The sequence below is a fragment of the Artibeus jamaicensis genome, unplaced genomic scaffold, assembly GCF_021234435.1.
Source record: "Artibeus jamaicensis isolate MK-2021 breed Jamaican fruit bat unplaced genomic scaffold, CSHL_Jam_final contig_484, whole genome shotgun sequence".
Classification (NCBI taxonomy): domain Eukaryota; kingdom Metazoa; phylum Chordata; class Mammalia; order Chiroptera; family Phyllostomidae; genus Artibeus; species Artibeus jamaicensis.
In genome coordinates this window covers 11483491-11502740 of record NW_026521859.1, presented here as the reverse complement: position 1 = coordinate 11502740, position 19250 = coordinate 11483491, and the positions used below count along the sequence as shown (strand labels likewise).

At 55.1% G+C, this 19250-nt stretch overlaps 1 protein-coding gene across 1 annotated transcript in view; it reads left to right on the top strand.

Annotated features, from left to right (window-relative positions):
• The window catches only part of PTK7 (protein tyrosine kinase 7 (inactive)), a 63427-nt gene that overhangs the window by 33201 nt on the left and 10976 nt on the right, over window positions 1-19250 (top strand). Inside the window, exons 2-17 of the mRNA XM_037154375.2 lie at window positions 4157-4444; window positions 4913-5015; window positions 5414-5604; window positions 5692-5842; window positions 6797-6945; window positions 7187-7453; window positions 10506-10639; window positions 10791-10926; window positions 11071-11190; window positions 12498-12647; window positions 12766-12916; window positions 13015-13142; window positions 13389-13592; window positions 14362-14517; window positions 15402-15634; window positions 16608-16688. Of these exons, the coding sequence (XP_037010270.2) occupies window positions 4157-4444; window positions 4913-5015; window positions 5414-5604; window positions 5692-5842; window positions 6797-6945; window positions 7187-7453; window positions 10506-10639; window positions 10791-10926; window positions 11071-11190; window positions 12498-12647; window positions 12766-12916; window positions 13015-13142; window positions 13389-13592; window positions 14362-14517; window positions 15402-15634; window positions 16608-16688 (2642 nt within the window). The remainder of the gene's footprint in view (window positions 1-4156; window positions 4445-4912; window positions 5016-5413; window positions 5605-5691; window positions 5843-6796; window positions 6946-7186; window positions 7454-10505; window positions 10640-10790; window positions 10927-11070; window positions 11191-12497; window positions 12648-12765; window positions 12917-13014; window positions 13143-13388; window positions 13593-14361; window positions 14518-15401; window positions 15635-16607; window positions 16689-19250) is intronic.

The following is a 19250-nucleotide window of genomic DNA, read 5'->3' as shown; positions in this document are numbered from 1 at the left end:
GAGCCAGCGAGGCCTGGGCTCTGGCGTGTCAGGATGTCCGCACAGGGCCCTGGGCCTTGGAGCCTGGGCTGAGTCTTAGGTGTGAAGAGGTCAGCCACTTTTCTGGGGCTGGTTGGTCGCGTGCATGGGAGAGGTCACACAGAACCTACCAAGTGCTCTTTCCAGGCCAGCCAGGGTCATCCTGGCATCTCAGTCTGCTCCTAAGGCGTCTGCTGCAAGCGTGGAATTTCTCTCCTTAGAGGGAGAGGCTGCACAGAGTCACCTGGCCCAGTCGGGCGGCCTGGGGCCTGCACGTGCCCAGGGTTGTTTTTCCTGGATTGGGAAGGCTGGCTGCCGCGTCGTGGGGAGTGGAGTGGCCCAGATGGATGCTTGGACCGAAGCAGCTGAAATTACTTCAGAGCAGAAAAACTTCCTGCTGCTCTCTATAAATTCGTGTTTACACGTATGTGTGTGCACACATGCACATGCGTACGCACATGGGTGGACTGGGCCTGGAGCCCAGAGAGCAACAAGGAGGGCAGGCAGCAGACCAGATGCGTGCTGGGGGCGGGGAGTGGGACTTGGGCCGCTGCCCATGCAGCCCTTTCTCGGGGGGGCTGGGGCCAGGGATCAGGCGGAGGGAGTGTCTGCGGAGAGATGGCTGTTGGGGAGCCGAGGAAGCAGCCGGGAGAATGTCCTTATTGGGTATCTGCTGCTCCAGCTTTGTTGGGGTTGGTGTCGTGTGTGGGCAGGTGGAGCTGCCTGTCACCGCAGGGGGCTTCTTGCAGGGCAGCCTCCTGCCCTCCGTGTGCTCTGTGCTGCGCTGTGAGCTCTGACTGCACGAACCCACTTAGCCTTACACAGCCTGGGTGGTGGCGGTGGGGTCCCCATTTCGTGGCAAGGGGATGGGGAGGCCGGGCTAAGCTGGCATTGGTAGGGAGTGGCCGGGCTGTTGGGCAGCCCTGCAGCTGCCACACTGAGCAGGCTCCTCCAGGAGCTGTATGTTCTGTGAGGGCTGTGTGTAGAAGGCATGACGCATGGATGGTGCGGCCAGACTGTGAAAGAGGGGGCAGCTTTGGGGAGCCGTGACAGTGTCCCACCAGAGACCACAGCCCAGGGGGCGTCCTCAAGTCAGAGGCCATACAGGGACAAAAATGTGTTGGTGACTGTGCCACCTTGAGGCAGGTGCCACCTCAACCCCAAAGCCTTCCTCCTCCTCTGTCATGGCTGTCCTTCATTTTTGATGGCTGTGTCAGCCGAAGCTCCTGGAGAGTCCCTAACCTGGCAGTCCTGCTTTTTCTGGAGTCTGGAGTTTTTGCTGTGGGTTCCTTGGTCTGCCTTGAAGCCTCCTTCCTGTTTCCCCCAGCAAAACAACCGACCTCTCTGCAAACCGTGCAGGTGGCCAGACTGGGCCACCTCGCGCTGTCTTCTCAGCAAAGGGGATGCCATGGCCCCGGGCCAGCCGCCTGCATGGGGGGCCTCGTGGCCCAGCTGTGGTGGGCTCGGAGCAGAGGCCCCGGGACCTTGGAGAAGGCCTGGTGGCTGCACTCCCTGCCTTTTGTAACATCTAAAGTCTGCCCCAGCCAAGCACTAACCAGGACCTGCTGTGGGCTGACGTCAGGACAGAGGGCCCCGCGGGGCCGGCTTTGATGTTTCCCAGGCCCTATCAATGTGGGGGTGCAGGGGGCTCTGAGTGGCAGTCTGGGAATGCAGCATCACTCACCACAGCCCGGGGCAGCCCCAGCCCCAGTCCCAGGAGGGGATGCTGGAGACCATGCTGGGTCCCCTCTGAGTCATCCATTTCTTCTCCCAGCTCAGGTTTCTGTGGCCACTGGTCTGTGGTTCCTGTAACCCCGTGGGCCCATACCCGCCATCCCACCCATCAGACTTTACTGCTGTGGTGGCTCTGTCTGGTCCAGGGCCTGGGAGTGGCCCTGGGCCTTGCAAGGCAGGAGCTTTCTAATGTTCTTAAAATGTGAGTCTTCGGGCAGGAAGAGCGGCCGTGGTTATGGTAACAGTAGCTGCTGTTTACCTGGGCAGCCCCGTGTGAGGCAGTTCCCTGCAAGGTGGACACGCCCGATGCGGTAGGGTGGGGGCTGGAGCCCGGCCTGCGGGAGTCCCTAATGCTCCCCAGTTCCTCTGCTCCTCTATGTGAGTGGGGCTCCTGGCTCCACACCGGGTCTGGTGGGGATGCAGGGGTGAGGGGTGGGGGCGGCGTCTGTCCTTCCAGGCAGGTAATCTCTCTGGCCTTTGATGGGCCTCCTGGAGTGCTGGGTTTAGGGTCCCATTTTGGGGAGTCACATTTGAAGAGACCCCCTGGGGCCTTGGCTTGAGGTTGCTATGTGTGTCCTGAGAGGTGGCGGGGAATGGTTCCAGATGCCTCTGGTCCCACACTTCCTTAGAGGTCACCTCGGGTCAGCCAGTAGTCAGCCAAGCGCCTTTGTGTGTCAGGCATTGTCCGAGAGAGACGGCTGCTGTACCTGGCTGCTAGTGCTGGGATCAGATACTTCCAGGGTTGGTTTTGAGTTCCTGGGCGGGGCTGGGAAAAGCGTGGGGCCCTGGTCGTGGTTCTGGCTCTGCCACAAATTATCTGTTTTATCGTGAGCAAACGCCTTCATCTCTCAACCTCAGTTTACCTGTGTGCACTACAAAGGGATTGTACCATGTTGCCTATGGCCCACTATGATGAGGTGTTTGGAAGTGAGTGGGCGTGTTAGGTTGTCAGGGCAACTACGGGTGCTTAGCACTGCCCAGGGGACCAATTTTTAACTTTCACAGTGGGCGAGACGGCCCAGCATGGTGGAGAATTGTCCCATCAAGAGAACCCACAGCACCCCCTGAGAGTGGCGGGGTGCTCTGAGCTGTTTCCAGCTCCATGTATCCTGTGGGCTGGCCCCTCGGAGAATGTTGGGAGAAGGACCACCACCAGCAGCAGCCCCTCATCTGGACCCAGGCCTGTGGGATTCTGAGATCGGCTTCCAGTGTTTTGGGAGGGAATGGGCAAGACCTGTTAGCCTGTTTATTCGGGCCCTTGTCGGACCCGCTCTGGCCAGAGGCAGAGCCTGCTGTTTCATGTAGCAGACCCAGGTATTCGTTTTCTTCTTCCGGGAGGGGGAGTGGCACGTCCCCTTCTGTGCTGTCACCCACTCCTGGCTGGTCTTCCAGGCCCAGCAGCTTTGGGCCTCTGCATGGTACTCACGTGGGCCAGGAACAAAGCCCAGTGTGTTGTTCCTGCTCCCGTAACCATGCCACCTGCCCAGCCCTGCCCTCCGCCTCCTCGGCCCATCTGCTACTCAGCACAGGCTTCTCACTCTTCCCTTTGTTCTCCCTGGCTGTGGTTCCACCTTTGGTTGCAGGGTTCCCCTTCTCTGAGGGGCCCCCTGGCCCGAGTTGAACTGCAGCCATGCAGGAGGGGGAATAGATTCTGGTGAAAACCTGCAGCCACTTGGCTCACCTCTCCACTTAGCACAGAAAAGCCAGCCTTGGCCACGCGTGGCTTCCTAGGGGTGGGGAGTGGGAATGTGGGGTTGGCCCTGGCTGTCTTTGGGAATAGCCCTGGTTCTAGAGAATGTACTGGCTTCCCCAGTAGTGGGGCGGATTCTCCCGAAGAAGCCCCTGGGAGACACTGGGCTGCAGAGTTTGTAGTGTCAGGCTTCAAATTACCTTCCCCGACCCGCAGACCCTCTGGGTGTGCGAGTGCCAGTAATTCTTGAAAGATGCTCTTTGGATTATGATTTAGTTTTAACTTTGCTCTGCATCCTGGATTCTGAAGGTGGTGGGGAGGGTTGCTGCTTTCCAGCCCAGCACCAAGACCTCCTGTGATCTGGTCCTGCCAGTTCAAGGCCTGCTTCCTCTAGACGGTCTTCTGTGTGCCACCAGCAACCCCCCACCCCAACCTTTGGGCTTCCTGTTCCGTGCTCACACCATTCATTTGTCATGAATTTTGCCATAACCTACATAATCGCCTCGTGTCCCTTTTCAGGCTGGCGCATGTGGCGCTCAGCACCATGTAAAAGTTCATTGACACTTGGCATTGTCAGTTTCGGGAGCCTTCTCCCTTGCACTTACTGGGTGTCTTCTGTGTACACAGCCCCTTTTCCCCGCGCACAGGGCAATCAGTAACCTGTAACCACAGCAACTCCCCTTGACCCTATCTGTCCCGTGTCCCCATCTGCAGGTGCCCAGGCAGCCATCGTCTTCATCAAGGAGCCGTCCTCCCAGGATGCTCTGCAGGGGCGCCGGGCACTGCTCCGCTGTGAGGTCGAGGCATCAGGCTCCGTGCATGTGTACTGGCTGCTGGATGGGGCCCCTGTCCAGGACACCGAGCGGCGTTTTGCTCAGGGCAGCAGTCTGAGCTTCGCGGCTGTGGACCGGCTGCAGGACTCGGGAGCCTTTCAGTGCGTGGCTCGGGATGAGGCTACTGGAGAGGAGGCCCGCAGTGCCAACGCCTCCTTCAACATCAAATGTGAGAGCTGGAGCTCGGCGTGTCCCCCCCCCCCCCCACCAGACCCTCAACTCCTGAGCCTGCGGGACCCTCCTTTCTCTCAGCTTCTCCCATTTCTGGTTGAATGGGGCATGTCAAACGCAGTGTGGTTGCTCTTTCTGCTGTGTGATAAGAGGAAATTAAAAGTTTTAGTTTTTTCACATTTTTTCACCTTCAAGGTTTGGGCCATTTATCTGCTGGATGCTTCTGCAGATAGCAACAGCAGTGAGGCAGCGTGGCCAAGCGTCAGGCTTGGCCTGCCAGGGACCGAGCAGGCACTCAGTCTCTGATGGTCCAGCCGTAGCCCCAGCCTTAGCCCCACAGGGCTTCCCTGCCCTGTCTTTTGGTCTGGAGCCTCTAGGTTCCATGTTTCCTGCTTGTCCTTCCCCTCTGCCCTCCCACACATGCTGTGCTCTGCTCCTCACTGTGCAACCGTGGCTTCTGCTACAGGGCTTGAGACTGGTCCTGTGGTCCTGAAGCATCCAGCCTCGGAAGCCGAGATCCAGCCACAGGCACAGGTCACTCTGCGATGTCACATTGATGGGCACCCTCGGTAAGGAGCCGACTTAGAGGATGGGGATGGAGAGCGTTGTTCTGGACAGGTGGCAGTGTTTCCCCAAATCCTGGGCTCTATTCAGCTGCATTCTACTTCATTCTGCAACAACCCTGCCCTGGTGCTGCTCCACACTAGCCCCGGTGACCTGAAGGGCATGTTGTGCTGCGAGTGATCCTGGATCCTGGATTCTGGGAGCTGGGAGATCTGGAATCTCAGCCTGATTCTGCCCCTGAATTGCTGTGTGTGCTTGTGCAAGTCACTTCCCCATCCCAGGCCTTTATGTCTACCCATTTGTAAACTGAGGGCCCTAGCCCTGACCCTTTGCTGATTCTGTACCCCAACACTGGCCACCTCAGTGCCCCTGCCTCCCCGTTGCTGACCCCCTCTCTCCACAGGCCAACCTATCAGTGGTTCCGAGATGGGAGCCCCCTCTCTGAGGGTCAGAGCAACCACACGGTCAGCAGCAAGGAGCGGAACCTCACCCTCCGGCCAGCCAGCCCTGAGCATAGTGGCGTCTACTCCTGCTGTGCCCACAATGCTTTTGGCCAGACCTGTAGCAGTCAGAACTTTACCCTGAGCATTGCCGGTAAGCCTGGCGTGGGGATGGTAGGGCAGGGGTGGGAGAGTCCTCCTCGCTCTGTGTATTCACATGCCTGTGCTTCTGCCTCCCAAGATGAGAGCTTTGCCAGGGTGGTGCTGGCGCCCCAGGATGTGATAGTGGCGAGAAACGAGGAGGCAATGTTTCACTGTCAGTTCTCAGCCCAGCCACCCCCGAGCCTGCAGTGGGTCTTTGAAGATGAGACTCCCATCACTAACCGCAGCCGGTAAGGCATCTGGCAGGGCCCTTCAAGAATGGTGGCACAGGTCGACTATTGTACAGTGTGCTGCTCTGAAGGGGAAGGCCAGTCATAATCACAGACATCATAGACCTGTATATGTATTACTTCAGATTTCCAGCAGATGGCAGTACAGTGTCCTGTTGTTACTAAATGAGTCCAGCAAAGGGAAGTCTCCAGGATGGACATAATTTTCTAGTTTGGGCATTGTATGAGCTAGCAGTGGCTCTGCTTCTTTCCCCCATTACCTCCTGCCCATGTGTGTTTTCGAACATGGAGGGGTAGGACCCAGGGATGGAGGGACACAGGGACCTGGGTGATCACAGGCCGGATAGCATGACAAAGACACCTTACGTACGCACATATACCCAGCACACACATGCATGTGTTTTGGAGAAAGTGAGCACTTCTAGAAGGTGCCAGCTCCTCTGTAGGGACTTCTGTCCTCGCCCAGGCCCTGTGAAAGCAGAAGGCACCTGTGTGGTGCCAGGTGTGGCCGTGGTCCTTGGGGCTGTGGCTCCCCGGGCCTCAGCCCCGAGGATGTCATCGGTGTTTCGTCCGGCGTGGCTGAGGGACTTCTGACCCCCGGAGCCGGGTGCCTTACCAGCAGCCTTATCCTGACCCCGCAGGAAGGCGGCCCCTCCGTCTCTACAGCCCCACACTGTCCACTCCTTGCTGTCTCATTCAAACACTGCTGCTCCCCTTGCCCCTCCAAAACCTGAGTCTCTTGTAGTCGAAGGCACACCTGCGCATGCACATGAATGAGTGGACACGTGAACACGCACACGAACATGGCGTGTCGGCTCCCTCCTCTCTGCCTTGTTCCTGGCCGATACCTTCCTATGTCTCCGACCTTGGTGAGGTGGGGTCCCATCAGGTCCCTTCCCACACGAGGCCCGAGGGCCACTTCTTTCAACGAGCACTTTGTCCGCCCCACTGCAGCCCCCTCCACCTCCGCCGAGCCACCGTGTTTGCCAACGGATCTCTGCTGCTGACCCAGGTGCGGCCGCGCAGTGCTGGCGTCTATCGTTGCATAGGCCAGGGCCAGAGGGGCCCGCCCGTTGTCCTGGAGGCTACGCTTCACCTGGCAGGTGGGTTCTGGGGCCTGGGGTATTGAGGTGGGGGCTGCCTACGACATCGTTGGCGTGTAGAGATTTAGGTTCTTATTCCCACTCAAGCAGCTTGGAACAGAGGGAGGACGAGGGTGCTGGGGTAGGAAGAGAAGATGCTGAGGGTTATGGTGGGAGTTTGTGCGGAAAAGGGGCAAAGCTTATGATGGAAGAATGTGACCCACAGTAATTGGCTATCTCCCTCCCGCTCATGTCCCCACAGAGATTGACGACATGCTGCCATTTGAGCCCCGGGTGTTCACAGTCGGCAGCGAGGAGCGTGTGGCCTGCCCGCGCCCCCAGGGCCTGCCGGAGCCCAGCATGTGGTGGGAGCGTGCCGGAGTCCGGCTGCCCACCCACGGCAGAGTCTACCAAAAGGGCCACGAGCTGGTGTTCGCCAGTACTGCCGAGAGTGATGCTGGTGTCTACACCTGCCACGCGGCCAACCTGGCTGGTCAGCGGCGGCAGGATGTCAACATCACCGTGGCCAGTAAGCACCCTGGCCCTGGAGGTGGAGGGGAGCCCGGGTCTCAGGCTGTGAGGCTTCCTCGGTGCCCACTCCAGGGCCGTCTCAGCTCTGCTCCCTGCGGGCTGCAAACCCTTCAGCTGGTGGGTTATACTGGAGCCAGGCATGGGGCTTAGGTGACAGCTCCCCTGGCTTCAGAGGACGGCAGCGGAGTGGAGCCTGGAGACCCAGGTCCCACTCTGTCTGGAGCACGGAGGGGCCGTGAGTAGCAAGTCGCCCACCTTTCTGGGGCCCCGCTTCCTCATGAAATGGGGCCACTAACTCGCCTGCGCCATAGGGTAGTCTGAAAGATGAGTGAATTCGATTTTTTAAGAAGAAATTTTTTGGAAAGGTGGTGTTGAACAAACTTTTGATATTATTTTATCTATTGTTATACTTTCTAAATTTCTACAGTGAACACACTATTTGCGAACTACGGATGGGGGAAAGCACTGAACGTTTCAGTGAAGAGACTGATGGTGCATGTGATAGTGACCTATGTAGCCTTGCTGTAGGCACAGCGGTTTACTTACTTACTTTTTCCTTTATGCTGCGCCTCTTCCAAAGCTTTATGATAGTACGAAAAGACACACAAGACAAACCCTTAAACACACACATACACGTGCACACCTCCTTCCTCCACTTATCTGGACATCCTTTTAAGTGTTTAAATTCCAAAAACTCAAAAAGATTTTGAACGTGCAGAGGCTTCGTAAATTTGAAGTCGTGACAGCACCAGTCCCATCAGAGATGCTGAAGCCTCGCAGACCCGCTCCCCCGTGCTCAGGAGCCTGATGCCGGGGAGGCCGCCGCACACGGGTCCCGTGTGTAGCACACGGTGCGCTCACCTTCCCGGCGGCCTACAGACACGTGTGCGTGGCTGCAGGCAGCCTTTCTCCGGTCTGGGTCTGTGGGTCACTTTTCCTTTGGGGGCACTTTTAAACATGCCGAATCCGGGCCACCACTCCAGATCTCCTGACCCAGGCTCTCCAGGGTGGGGTCCAGGGCCAGGCGGAGAGTGTGGGACAAGTGCTCCAGGTGATGCGTACGCGTGTGCGAGGTGCAGAGGCTGGCTTGCATCAGTCGTTCGAGGGGCTCTGCCCGAGCTGTGCCTTGTGCCCAGCCCTGCGCCCCGAGAAGGAGGCCGTGAAGCTGGAGAGCGCATGAGGCACGCAGGCCCGGCTGAGGTGTGGAGGGGTGGGCGCCAGAGCAGGGAGGAGGGAGCGCTGTGACTGCATTCCGTCAACAGATTTATGGAGTGCATTCATTGTGCTAGGCACCGTTCCCAGTCCCAGGAATGCAGCAACGGAGGGAGCAGACAAAGCCCCTCTCCTTGTGGGGCTCCTAGTCTAGTAGGGTTGACAAAGCAAACAAGAAAAACAGTTAAACGGACTCGTATAATTTTAGGTGGCAGTCGGGCCATGAAGGAAAATAGGATAAGTGGCAGAGACATGAGGGCCAGGGGTAGTTTAGAGAAAACTCCAGAGGGTGGCATTTGAGCTGATACTTAAATTAAGGAGGGAGCCACGTGGATAGGCTCTGAGACACGGCTCGTGTGTTGCGGGGACAGCAGTAGCCTGTGTGGCTTGAGCTGAGTAAGTGGTGGTGAGTGGCTGAGGTGGAGAGATGGAGACTAGACCATGTGGGGCCGTAAGGGTGCCATGCTTCTCAGTTATCTGTTGCTGCAAACAAATGACGCCCTGACAAGTGGCTTCAAACAGTAGTTTCACTTCGGATGCTGTGGTCAAGTTCCACTGGAAGCCCGCCCCGTGGGCTGTTGGCTGGGCTCATGAGAACATTCAGCTGATAGGGCAGCTGGTGACGGCTCCTCCCAAAGGCCTTTCACGTGTCTGACAGTTGGCATCGTGCAGGGCATCTTGGTTCTCTTCCTTGTAGCCACTCCAGCAGGCTTCCTCTTGGGGATGCTGGGTTCAGAAGCTACAGGGCTTCTCAAGTGTTGGCTTAGAATTGCAAAGAGTCATTTCCACTGTTGGACAAGGCAAGCCACCCAGGTTCCAGGCAGCAGGGAAGCAGACTGCACGGAAGTGGCAACATCACGTTACAAAGAGACCAAAGGGATGGGGAAGCTGTTTACAAGCATCTTTGCAGTCTCTCACAACAAGGTAGAGGACGGGAAGTCCTTGCAGAGTTTTGAGTTGGAGAGTGATGTTTTCAAAAGATCACTCTGGCTGTCGTGTGAAGACGAGTATTAGGGGCAAGAGTCTAAACAGGGAGACCAGTTAGGAGATGACCGTGTTGGTCTAGGGGAGGGGTTGGAGGGTCTGGAACAGAGATGGTAGAGTTGAGAGGTGGTCAGATTTAGGATCTGTTTTGGAGCTAAGTTGATAGGGTTTGTATAGAGTAAGTGTGATGGGGTTGGGAACATATGGAGAGAAGTCAAGGCTAGGTTTTTTGACTTCTGCAAATGCTGGATCGTGGCTCTATTTACCGAGATGGGAGAACTGGGATGAGCAAATTCAGGGGGAATTCTGTCTTGCATATCTGAAGTTTGAGATGCTTGTCAGGTGGCCAGTTGAAGATGCTAATAGGCAGTTGGCTCTGCAAGTCTGAAGTTCATGGGGGAGGTCAGGAGTCATAGTACCCGCTTGAGAATCATCCACTCGTATGGAACTGAGGGCCGAGGACTGGATGAGATCACTCAGGGAATGAGTGAACAGAACACAGATCCGAGGTTACGGTGTAATAGAAAGAGCAGGGGTTCTAGAGTCATACAGACAAGTTTGTTTCTGTCTCTGTCATGTTCTAGCAAATCACCATTACTGTCCTGGACCTCTGTCTTCTTAGTTGTAAAATGGGTGTAGAAATACATACCTTGGGCATTTAGTGTGACTGTTAGCAAAGGCAAGTTCAAAAGGTGTGGCATGTCGGCTGTCACTGAGGGTGATTGCAACAGTCACCACCGGAACAGACAGGCTCTGAGCTCAAGACCTGATGGGAAACAGAATTTCCTGGTACTGGACCCTTTGGTTTTGCAGACATGGTAATCCACCTTGACTGTCTCCTCCCTGTCCTCCAGCTGTGCCCACGTGGTTGAAGAAGCCTGAGGACAGCCAGCTAGAGGAGGGCAAGCCAGGCTACTTGCACTGCCTGACTCAGGCCACGCCGAAACCCACAGTCACCTGGTACAGAAACCAGATGCTCATCTCCGAGGTGAGAGTGAGCATTGTTGGGGGTGGGGAGGAAGGGGGCGGGTCTGCGCCCGCTCTTCCCTTCTGTGCTCCCCTCTGTAGTGCTCTGTTCTGATGCTATCCCCAGGGCAGCGTTGGTGGGGGTTCAGGCCAAGACCTCTTCTGTGTTGCAGGACTCTCGGTTTGAGGTTTCCAAGAATGGGACCTTGCGCATCAACAGCGTGGAGGTGTATGATGGGACATGGTACCGCTGCGTGAGCAGCACCCCGGCTGGCAGCGTTGAGGCCCAAGCCCGTGTACAAGTGCTGGGTGAGCTGGCGTGCCTGGGAGAGGGCCTTGCTTGGTGGGCAGGGGAGTAAAGGGAAGGGTCCGGGATCTTCAGGCCTGCCCTGGCCTGCCTAGCTGTCTCAATCTCTCCTCTTCCACCCACCTGCCCTCCCTGTCTTGAAACAGAAAAGCTCAAGTTCACACCACCACCCCGACCACAGCAGTGCATGGAGTTTGACAAGGAGGCCACGGTGCCCTGCTCAGCCACAGGCCGAGAGAAGCCCACTATTAAGTGGGTACGAGCAGGTCAGTACCATGCGAGCTTGGGGAGGGGAGCAGGCAGGACCGTCCACTGGTCAGATGTGGCCGTGTCTGAGGACCAGCTGAGAGCTCAGGACTGTGCCCGGAACTGTGGGGACTGCAGACTAGAAACATGGGGCAGACTTACAGTCCACTTAGGGAGCAAGGCGGGCACAAAAGAGGTTGGACTGTAGTGCAGACAGCACATGAGACGATGCAGGACGAGTGACCGGACTGGGCCGGACAGCGCTGTCGTGCCTCCCTCGTCCCTTTGCAAAGTAGCCTTCCTTTCCGACACGTAAGTAACTCGGGCTCCTTCAGAAAATTTCAGGAGGAAAAAAATGCATAATCCCACCATCCATTACCTCTGGGTCTGTGCCCTGTTCTTTTTCTGTGCATAACTTTTTGTTTTTACAAAGCGATTTTATTGTACATTTTCATGTATTAAGCTTACGTGAGTAAGACGCGCTTACTATAAAAATAGAAGATGCAGATAACTACGTAATGTTATATTTTTTACCTAGCGTATCAGCATTACTCCATGTTTTTATACATAAATATTGGCTTTGATGGTTGTGACAGTATTCCAGTGATTGAGTTCACTATAATTTATTTAAATATTCCCTAATTGTTGGAGATTTGGGTAGCTGGTCACCTCCCTCCCTCCTTCCCTCTCTCCCTCTCTGTCTGTCTTTCTCTTTCTGTCTTTTTATTACTGCAATAAACATCTTTAAGCCAAAGTCTTTTCTGGACTTGGCTTTATTTCCTTTGGGAAAGATTCCCAGAAATGGAATAATTACGTATAAGAGAGTATGCACATTTTTACAACCCTTGATACGGATTGCCAAATTGTTTTTTAAAGGGCTGGGCCATTTTTACATTCTTCTGAACAGTTTGATCGGAGGCTTTGAGGAGGAAGAGGGCTCTCTGCTGAGCCCCCTGGGGGGCTTTCTGAGGGCTGCGTGGCTCACCGTGGACCCGAAGCCTGGGACTGTAGCAAAGAGCAGGAGTGGATTCTAGGGGTGGGGAGTGATAGGCGGGGAGGTGAGAACAGGGCAAATTCGATTCCCAATCAGAAGTGCAGTTTGGCAGAAGTAGAATGTTATACAGGGTGGTGAGGTGAGACTGAACAGTTAGTGAAGGAGTAAATAACAGGGAATTTCCATTTTCTGGCTCAGGGGTTTGGATCTTGTTGGCGGGTGGTCAGGAGTTTAGACATGTTTCTGTGGAGACATGAGTGACTGAGGGCATTGCCAGCCAGCTGCCCATGTAAATCTGGTCAGTCCCATAACTTCCCTTTGTTGCCCTTGCAGACGGGAGCAGCCTCCCAGAGTGGGTGACAGACAACGCCGGGACCTTGCACTTCTCCAGGGTGACCCGCGATGATGCTGGCAACTACACCTGCATCGCCTCCAATGGGTTGCAGGGCCAGATCCGTGCCCATGTCCAGCTCACTGTGGCAGGTGCGACTGTGGCAGGGTCCTGGGGCCGGGGCTGGCAGGCCCTGTGTGGCGGCGGCCTGCAGCCTGCCAGCCCCATCGCTCACTCCTCCCTGCCCCTCACTGGGCTCTTCCCATCCAGTTTTCATCACCTTCAAGGTAGAGCCAGAGCGCACAACCGTGTACCAGGGCCACACAGCTCTGCTGCGCTGCGAGGCCCATGGGGACCCCAAACCACTCATTCAGTGGAAGGGCAAAGACCGCATCCTGGACCCCACCAAGCTGGGACCTAGGTAGGGCCATCTTCTTCCCACATCAACCCCACCTCTTCTGTACCCTGGTCTCCCAGGAGCTGGCGAGGTGGGCAGTGCTGTGGCTTCTCTCCTGGCAGGATGCACATCTTCCAGAACGGCTCCTTGGTGATCCATGATGTGGCCCCTGAGGACTCGGGGCGCTATACTTGCATTGCGGGCAACAGCTGCAACATCAAGCACACAGAGGCTCCCCTCTATGTCGTGGGTACGGGCTGGGGGTAGGAAGCAGTGGGGCTAGACTTCTTTCTCACCTCTGTACTCATCGGCCCCTTGTATACAGAAGGCACTTAAACCAAAATGGTGGGGGTGGGAGTCAGCTGTGTCCCCTCTTGACCAGGACCTCAAGTGTCTGGGAGGTTGCCATATGTATGGGGTATGGAGGGGCTGGTGGAGAAGTAGGGCTGGGTTTGCTCCAGCACCCCCCACTCAGACCCCTCTGTGTGTGTCTCAGACAAGCCCGTGCTGGAGGAGTCAGAAGGCCCAGGCAGCCCTCCCCCGTACAAGATGATCCAGACCATCGGACTGTCCGTGGGCGCTGCTGTGGCCTACATCATTGCCGTCCTGGGTCTCATGTTCTATTGCAAGAAGCGCTGCAAGGCCAAGCGGCTTCAGAAGCAGCCAGAGGGCGAGGAGCCAGAGATGGAGTGCCTCAATGGTGAGGGGGGGCCCTTGGAGGGAAGTGCTGCCATATGTAGGTACCGAGCGCCCTCTTGCGGACATGGTGGGCAGAGTTGCAGCACTGGGGGAAGCTGGTGGCCGCAGGGCTGAGGCTTGCTGCTGTGGCCAAGGCAGAGCTTCCCCACCTCCACTGGAAGCTTGAAGTTGGCCAGTTTCCAGGGCCTTGGCTTCTGAGTCACCTGGCTTAAGATTTCCTCATTGGAGCCTCTTGTGCCAGCTTCCCATGTTTCCCTGCCTTCCGCCTGTGGCACTAAGCCACAGTATTGTGTGGCTAATCACAGTATGTAGTCATGTTTCTGGTACACACTTTGCCTGTCCCCTGTTAGTCTTTGAGATCCCCCAAGGACAGTCTGGGAGCTCCCTAGGAGCTCCCTCCTCCCACCCTCCTTCTCCTCCGAACTGGGAGCTCCCTGGGGTCATTTCTGAGTCTTTCCTGTAAGCTGAGGTGTTAAGGGCAGGTCTTGGGTCTCCCTTGTTGTGACTTCCCCTTTGTGCTTGCCTAGGGCTTTGCGTATAGAAGGCCTATGGAAGGAAAAACCCTTAGGTGTATCTGGGGCCCAGGAACCAGTGATTCAGATGACCATCAGCTGTATCAGCAGTTCATCAGTTGGGCTGGCCCAATTGTGTGAAACACTGGGGTTGGACCCGTTGGTAGAAGTAGGGGGTTAGGAGAGGAAACTGAAGTCTCCATGGTAACCTGAGTGACAGGTCTCATCTTGACGTTCCCTTGTACCCCTGCTTCCCAGGTGGGCCTTTGCAGAATGGGCAGCCCTCAGCAGAAATCCAAGAGGAAGTGGCCTTGACCAGCCTGGGCTCTGGCCCTGCAGCCACCAACAAACGCCACAGCACCAGTGATAAGATGCACTTCCCGAGGGCCAGTCTGCAGCCCATCACCACACTGGGTATGTTGCCTTGGCTGCAACTCCTCTGCTTAACTATTCAGGTCACTGATCCTGGCTTGAGGCTAGCTCACGGCTGGTGGCTCTGGAGTCCCTGAAACCTAGAACCTTAGAGATGGGGGAGCACAGGGGAGACCTGGTCCAGTGTGTCCCCATTGCTCATCATTCATGTCCCACCTCCACAGCTTTTGTTGTTCTTGTGTATGTGTGTTTTTTAAAGATCTTATTTATGTATTTATTTTTAGAGAGAGGGGAAGGGAGGGAGAAAGACAGGGAGAGAAACATCAATGTGAGAGAGAAACATCAATAAATTGTTTCTTGTATGCTCTCCAACCAGGGACCAAACCCACAGCCCAGGCATGTACCCTGACTGGGAATTGAACTGGCGACCTTTCACTTTGCAGAATGGTGCCCAACCAACCGAGCCACACCGGTCAGGGGTCCTGTGTGTTACTGACTTGATTTTTTTCTTTAGATCGATTCCTTGTTTTTCAAAACTTAACTAAAGTTAGCTTTGTCCTAGGGAAAAAAATGTGAGAAATTAGGGATTTGTGCCAGTTAAATTTTTTCCGAGCGTTCATTAAACGTATAACTGTTAAGATATTTATTATGAGCCACCTAAAATTCTCGTACAAACCATCCTTTGGAAAACCCCGAATATTAACCCCACCCCTTTATTTTACTGTTGGGGACTTGAAGTCCAGAGTGGGAGGGCGAGGGGGTTGCTCAGGGTCTCATAGCTGAAGGAGGCCACTGCCCAGTCCAGGCGGGTGGGGAGTAGCGAAGACTCCCCACTGTGTGGCCGAGAAAGGCGAGGCACCTTCCCCAGTCAGGGGCTTCCTCTGCTTGGGTGCAGGCAGCTGGCTGACTCAGATCTGTGCCCACAGGAAAAAGTGAGTTTGGCGAGGTATTCCTGGCCAAGGCACAGGGCCTGGAGGAGGGAGTGGCAGAGACCCTGGTGCTTGTGAAGAGCCTGCAGAGTCGGGATGAGCAGCAGCAGCTGGACTTCCGGAGAGAGTTTGAGATGTTCGGGAAGCTGAACCATGCCAATGTGGTGCGGCTCCTGGGGCTGTGTCGGGAGGCTGAGCCCCACTACATGGTGCTGGAGTATGTAGACCTGGTACGCCACTGGCCGGGGACCTGGGTGTCTCAGGAGGGCAGTGTTCCATCGGGGGTTGCGGGGGAGCGCCAAGGGAACCTCATCTCATGTGGTCTCAGCCAAGGCCTGCTCTTGCCTCTTTGAGATGCTCAGCCTCCTGCACCCAGCCCCCACCCCCTTGTCCTTTCCCCTCTACCCCCAGCTCTCTGATACCTGCCTTCCCTTGACCAGCACTCCCCCTGCCAGCCCTGTGTCTGGGGGTTGGTCCCAAGTTCTTCCTGCCTCTCACTCTGCACACGGCATGCGTGCCTTCCAGATCTTCTTCCCTGACTCTGGTTTTCTGTGGTTTGTTACTTTTCTTTTTCCCCAGGGCTCATCACCCCTTGAGAATAAGCTTATCAGAACTTGCTTTCCTTCCTTCCCGACATCCCCGTGGGAGGCACCAGTGTTAGCCCATGCCCAGACCTGCCCCCTTGCTCTCATCTCCCGACTCACCTAAGCCTATTTACCCCTGGTCCTCAAAAGGCTGCTTTCCCAACCCTCCAGCTCTGGGACAGGAAGGGGAGGAGTGATCCTTAATCTTCCCATCAGAAGTGTTCGTGAGTGCTTTGTGTACACTCTGCTGCTGGTGTTCCCCACTGTTTGCTAGTCTGTTAGATAATAAGCCCCTGGGAACAGGAGTCAGTAAGGAGTGCTGTTTTTTTCTGGAGGGCAGGGGCTTTGACAGCTGCCTGCCTGGGGGATCCTCTGAGGGCAATACAACCTGCCTCTCTTTTTGACTAACAGCTTCTAGGAGGTGCCACCTATGTATTTTTTAATTCCTACTGGACTTCCCCCGAGGGGAGGGTGGGTCCAGGCTCAGGTGGGCATTTAGGTCAAGGTTTCTCACCATCTGCCAGGCAGGTACCCTGTGAGCACCTGGCTTGGTTTAATTAAGGCTTTGGATACAATGACTGGGTTCTGACATGACAAGAGTCTTTTTCTTTTTCCTCAGGGAGACCTCAAACAGTTCCTGAGAATTTCTAAGAGCAAGGATGAAAAATTAAAGTCACAGCCCCTCAACACTAAGCAGAAGGTGAGGACATGGAGGGAGAAGAGGGTGGTCCCCAAGGATGGGCCAGGAGCAAGGGCAGTCATGGTAACAGGTGCTGCTAATCGAGTGCTAATCGATGTGTCACTATCTCCATTTTGTGGGTGAAGAAATTAAGTAGCTTTGTATTGCTGTGTTGCCTTCATATAGAAGAGCGGCTCTTCACCTTTGCCACAGAGCAGAGCATTAGCTCCCTGCAGGGAGCGCTGAGTTTTGGGGGCCTGCTGGGCTGGGTGTGTCCCTAAGTATGTTTTTTCAGGCTCTTGAGTGTGGAAACTTGTGAGTGGACTGCCCATGTTTCACCCACTGTGGTTTTCACATTTTCACTCTCACTTTGGCTGTAACTGTGCAGTCTTTCCTCCCTGTTCTCCTGTCTCCTGGGCACAGAGCCCTGCCTGGAGCCCCATGGTGGATTGGACCTGGGTTGAAACAGTGAAGAAGGGAAAACTCGCTTGTCCCCCCGCCCACATCAGATGAGACCTTCAGCAGCCCAGCTCTTCCGTCCTCAGCCTTTCCTCTGAAATGGATCCACCTCCTTCCATGTGACTGGGTACTCTGCCTCCAAGCTGACAGCAAAATCACCTCATAAACCAGTCAAAGCCCAGGGCAGGTAGACAGACTGACTGCTAGGGCCCTTCCAGGTGACCATTTCCTGCCTTGTAAGCTGACTCAGGTCACAGGCTCTGGTGGCAGGGCGGAAAGGTATGGCTGGTTGATTAGTCAGGCGAATGGGACCGTGGCTGCCCCTGATCTCTCTGGGGAAGTGGCTCTGGGCCCTTTAGGCTGACATCCTCCCAGTACCGGTGAATGGACTAAGGACAAGTAACCTGGCGCCTGGTCAGCCAGAGCTGACCTCTGGATGCCACATGCGTGTCTCCATCTCTGAGAAGCCATAGGATAAGATGTGCCACTTCCTGCTGGTGGGATGTTAGGACCCCAGAGCTCACAAGTGAGGACATGCACGGGGCCAGCAAGTCTTCACTGAGCAAGCAGCCATGGCCCTAACGGCCCTTTGTAACACTGGGGTTGTAGCCCTGAAACTGACAGGCATCATGGAGGCACTTAGGATCTTGTGAGGGGGCTGAGGTAAATAAGGATGCACGCGCCATACAGACTTCAGGTAGGACACAGGAAGTGAGTGAGAGGCTTGAATTACTACGAGATGTTGAGGACATCCACATCCTTTAGGTGGACAGACCGACGTGGTTAATAAAGAAGGATTCCTGGTAGAGAAAGCTATTTGAGTTCAGTTCTCAAGGACAGGAAGTCTGTGAATGGCAGGAAGGGGTTGGACTCAGGAGAGAGGGGAGTCAAGGTACGTTTTCTGTGGCTGGCGTAGGGACGCAGGCTGGCAGGAAGTCAGTTACCCTGTCACGTGACCTGAGACTGTATGTGGCCCAAAGTCATCACCACCTTTGCTAAAGATCTCTCCCATGCTTTTTCAAAAGCACACCTGAAATTTGGTGGGGGAGCTTCAGTCAGGTGGGTTCCACTCTCTGAGGGCAGTAGTCTGTATCTGGTGGGGGTGGGGGTGGGATTGCTTTTTAAAAAGTTGATTTCTGGACCACGCCTCACTCAGCCTGAAGGAGTCAGAGAATCTGAAGGTAGGGTCTGAGGACTCACATTCTTCAAACAACCTTTTCGGCTGATTTGTGAGCTTACTAAAGTTCAAGGAGTCCTTACATAGGACAATGATTTTTGAAATGTGTTTTGATTAGGACTCTTGTAAGAAGTACATTTTAATCATGACCCGTGTGTACACACATGCAAACTGAAATGAAACTTTCACAACTGTGTTTGATGTACTTAATGTTTTCTAGCCTTTTTTATTATTATTATTTTCATTGTGTTTTTTTCTAAAGGATAGGTACTTTTTAAAAAATCTTTTGCTTATTTATCTTTACAAGGGAAGGGAAGGAGAGGAAAGAAATATCAATGTATGGTTGCTTCTCATGCGTGCCCTGCTGGGAACTGGCCTGCAAACCAGGCATGTGCCCTGACTGGGAATCGAACCGTGATCTTTTGGTTCACAGGCCCGCACTCAATCCACTGAGCTACACCAGCCAGGGCTCATTGTGTTTTTTCCATCATTATTTATTCCCCTTATACCTTCCACGCCCCCCACCCCCGCTCCCACTGATGGTCAGCACACGGTGTCCACGTCCATGACTCGTTTCTTTTTCGTTCAGTCCTTCCACCCCCTACGCCCCAGCCCAGCCTACTTTTTTTAACCCACAGAATTGGTTTTGAGACCTATGTGGGTCTTAATCAGTAGTTTAAAAAATACTGCTCTTTGGGGATTCCATGCAAATGACAAGTTCTTAGGAAATGTGTACTAAAACTTGTAGATACTTGTTCTTTCTTGTGCTGGTAATTGAGTGAGCTACTGTGTTAACGTGCCTAAGGGTCCGGGAGAACGGAAGGAGGAAGAGTTAAGTTTTCAGGGGAGGTGGGGTGGTAGGTGGGGTGCTCCCTGGCCAGCTCGAGCTGGAACCAGGGTGCCCTACATGGTGTGGGTGGGTTGGGGGCGCCCCAGGAGGATTTCAG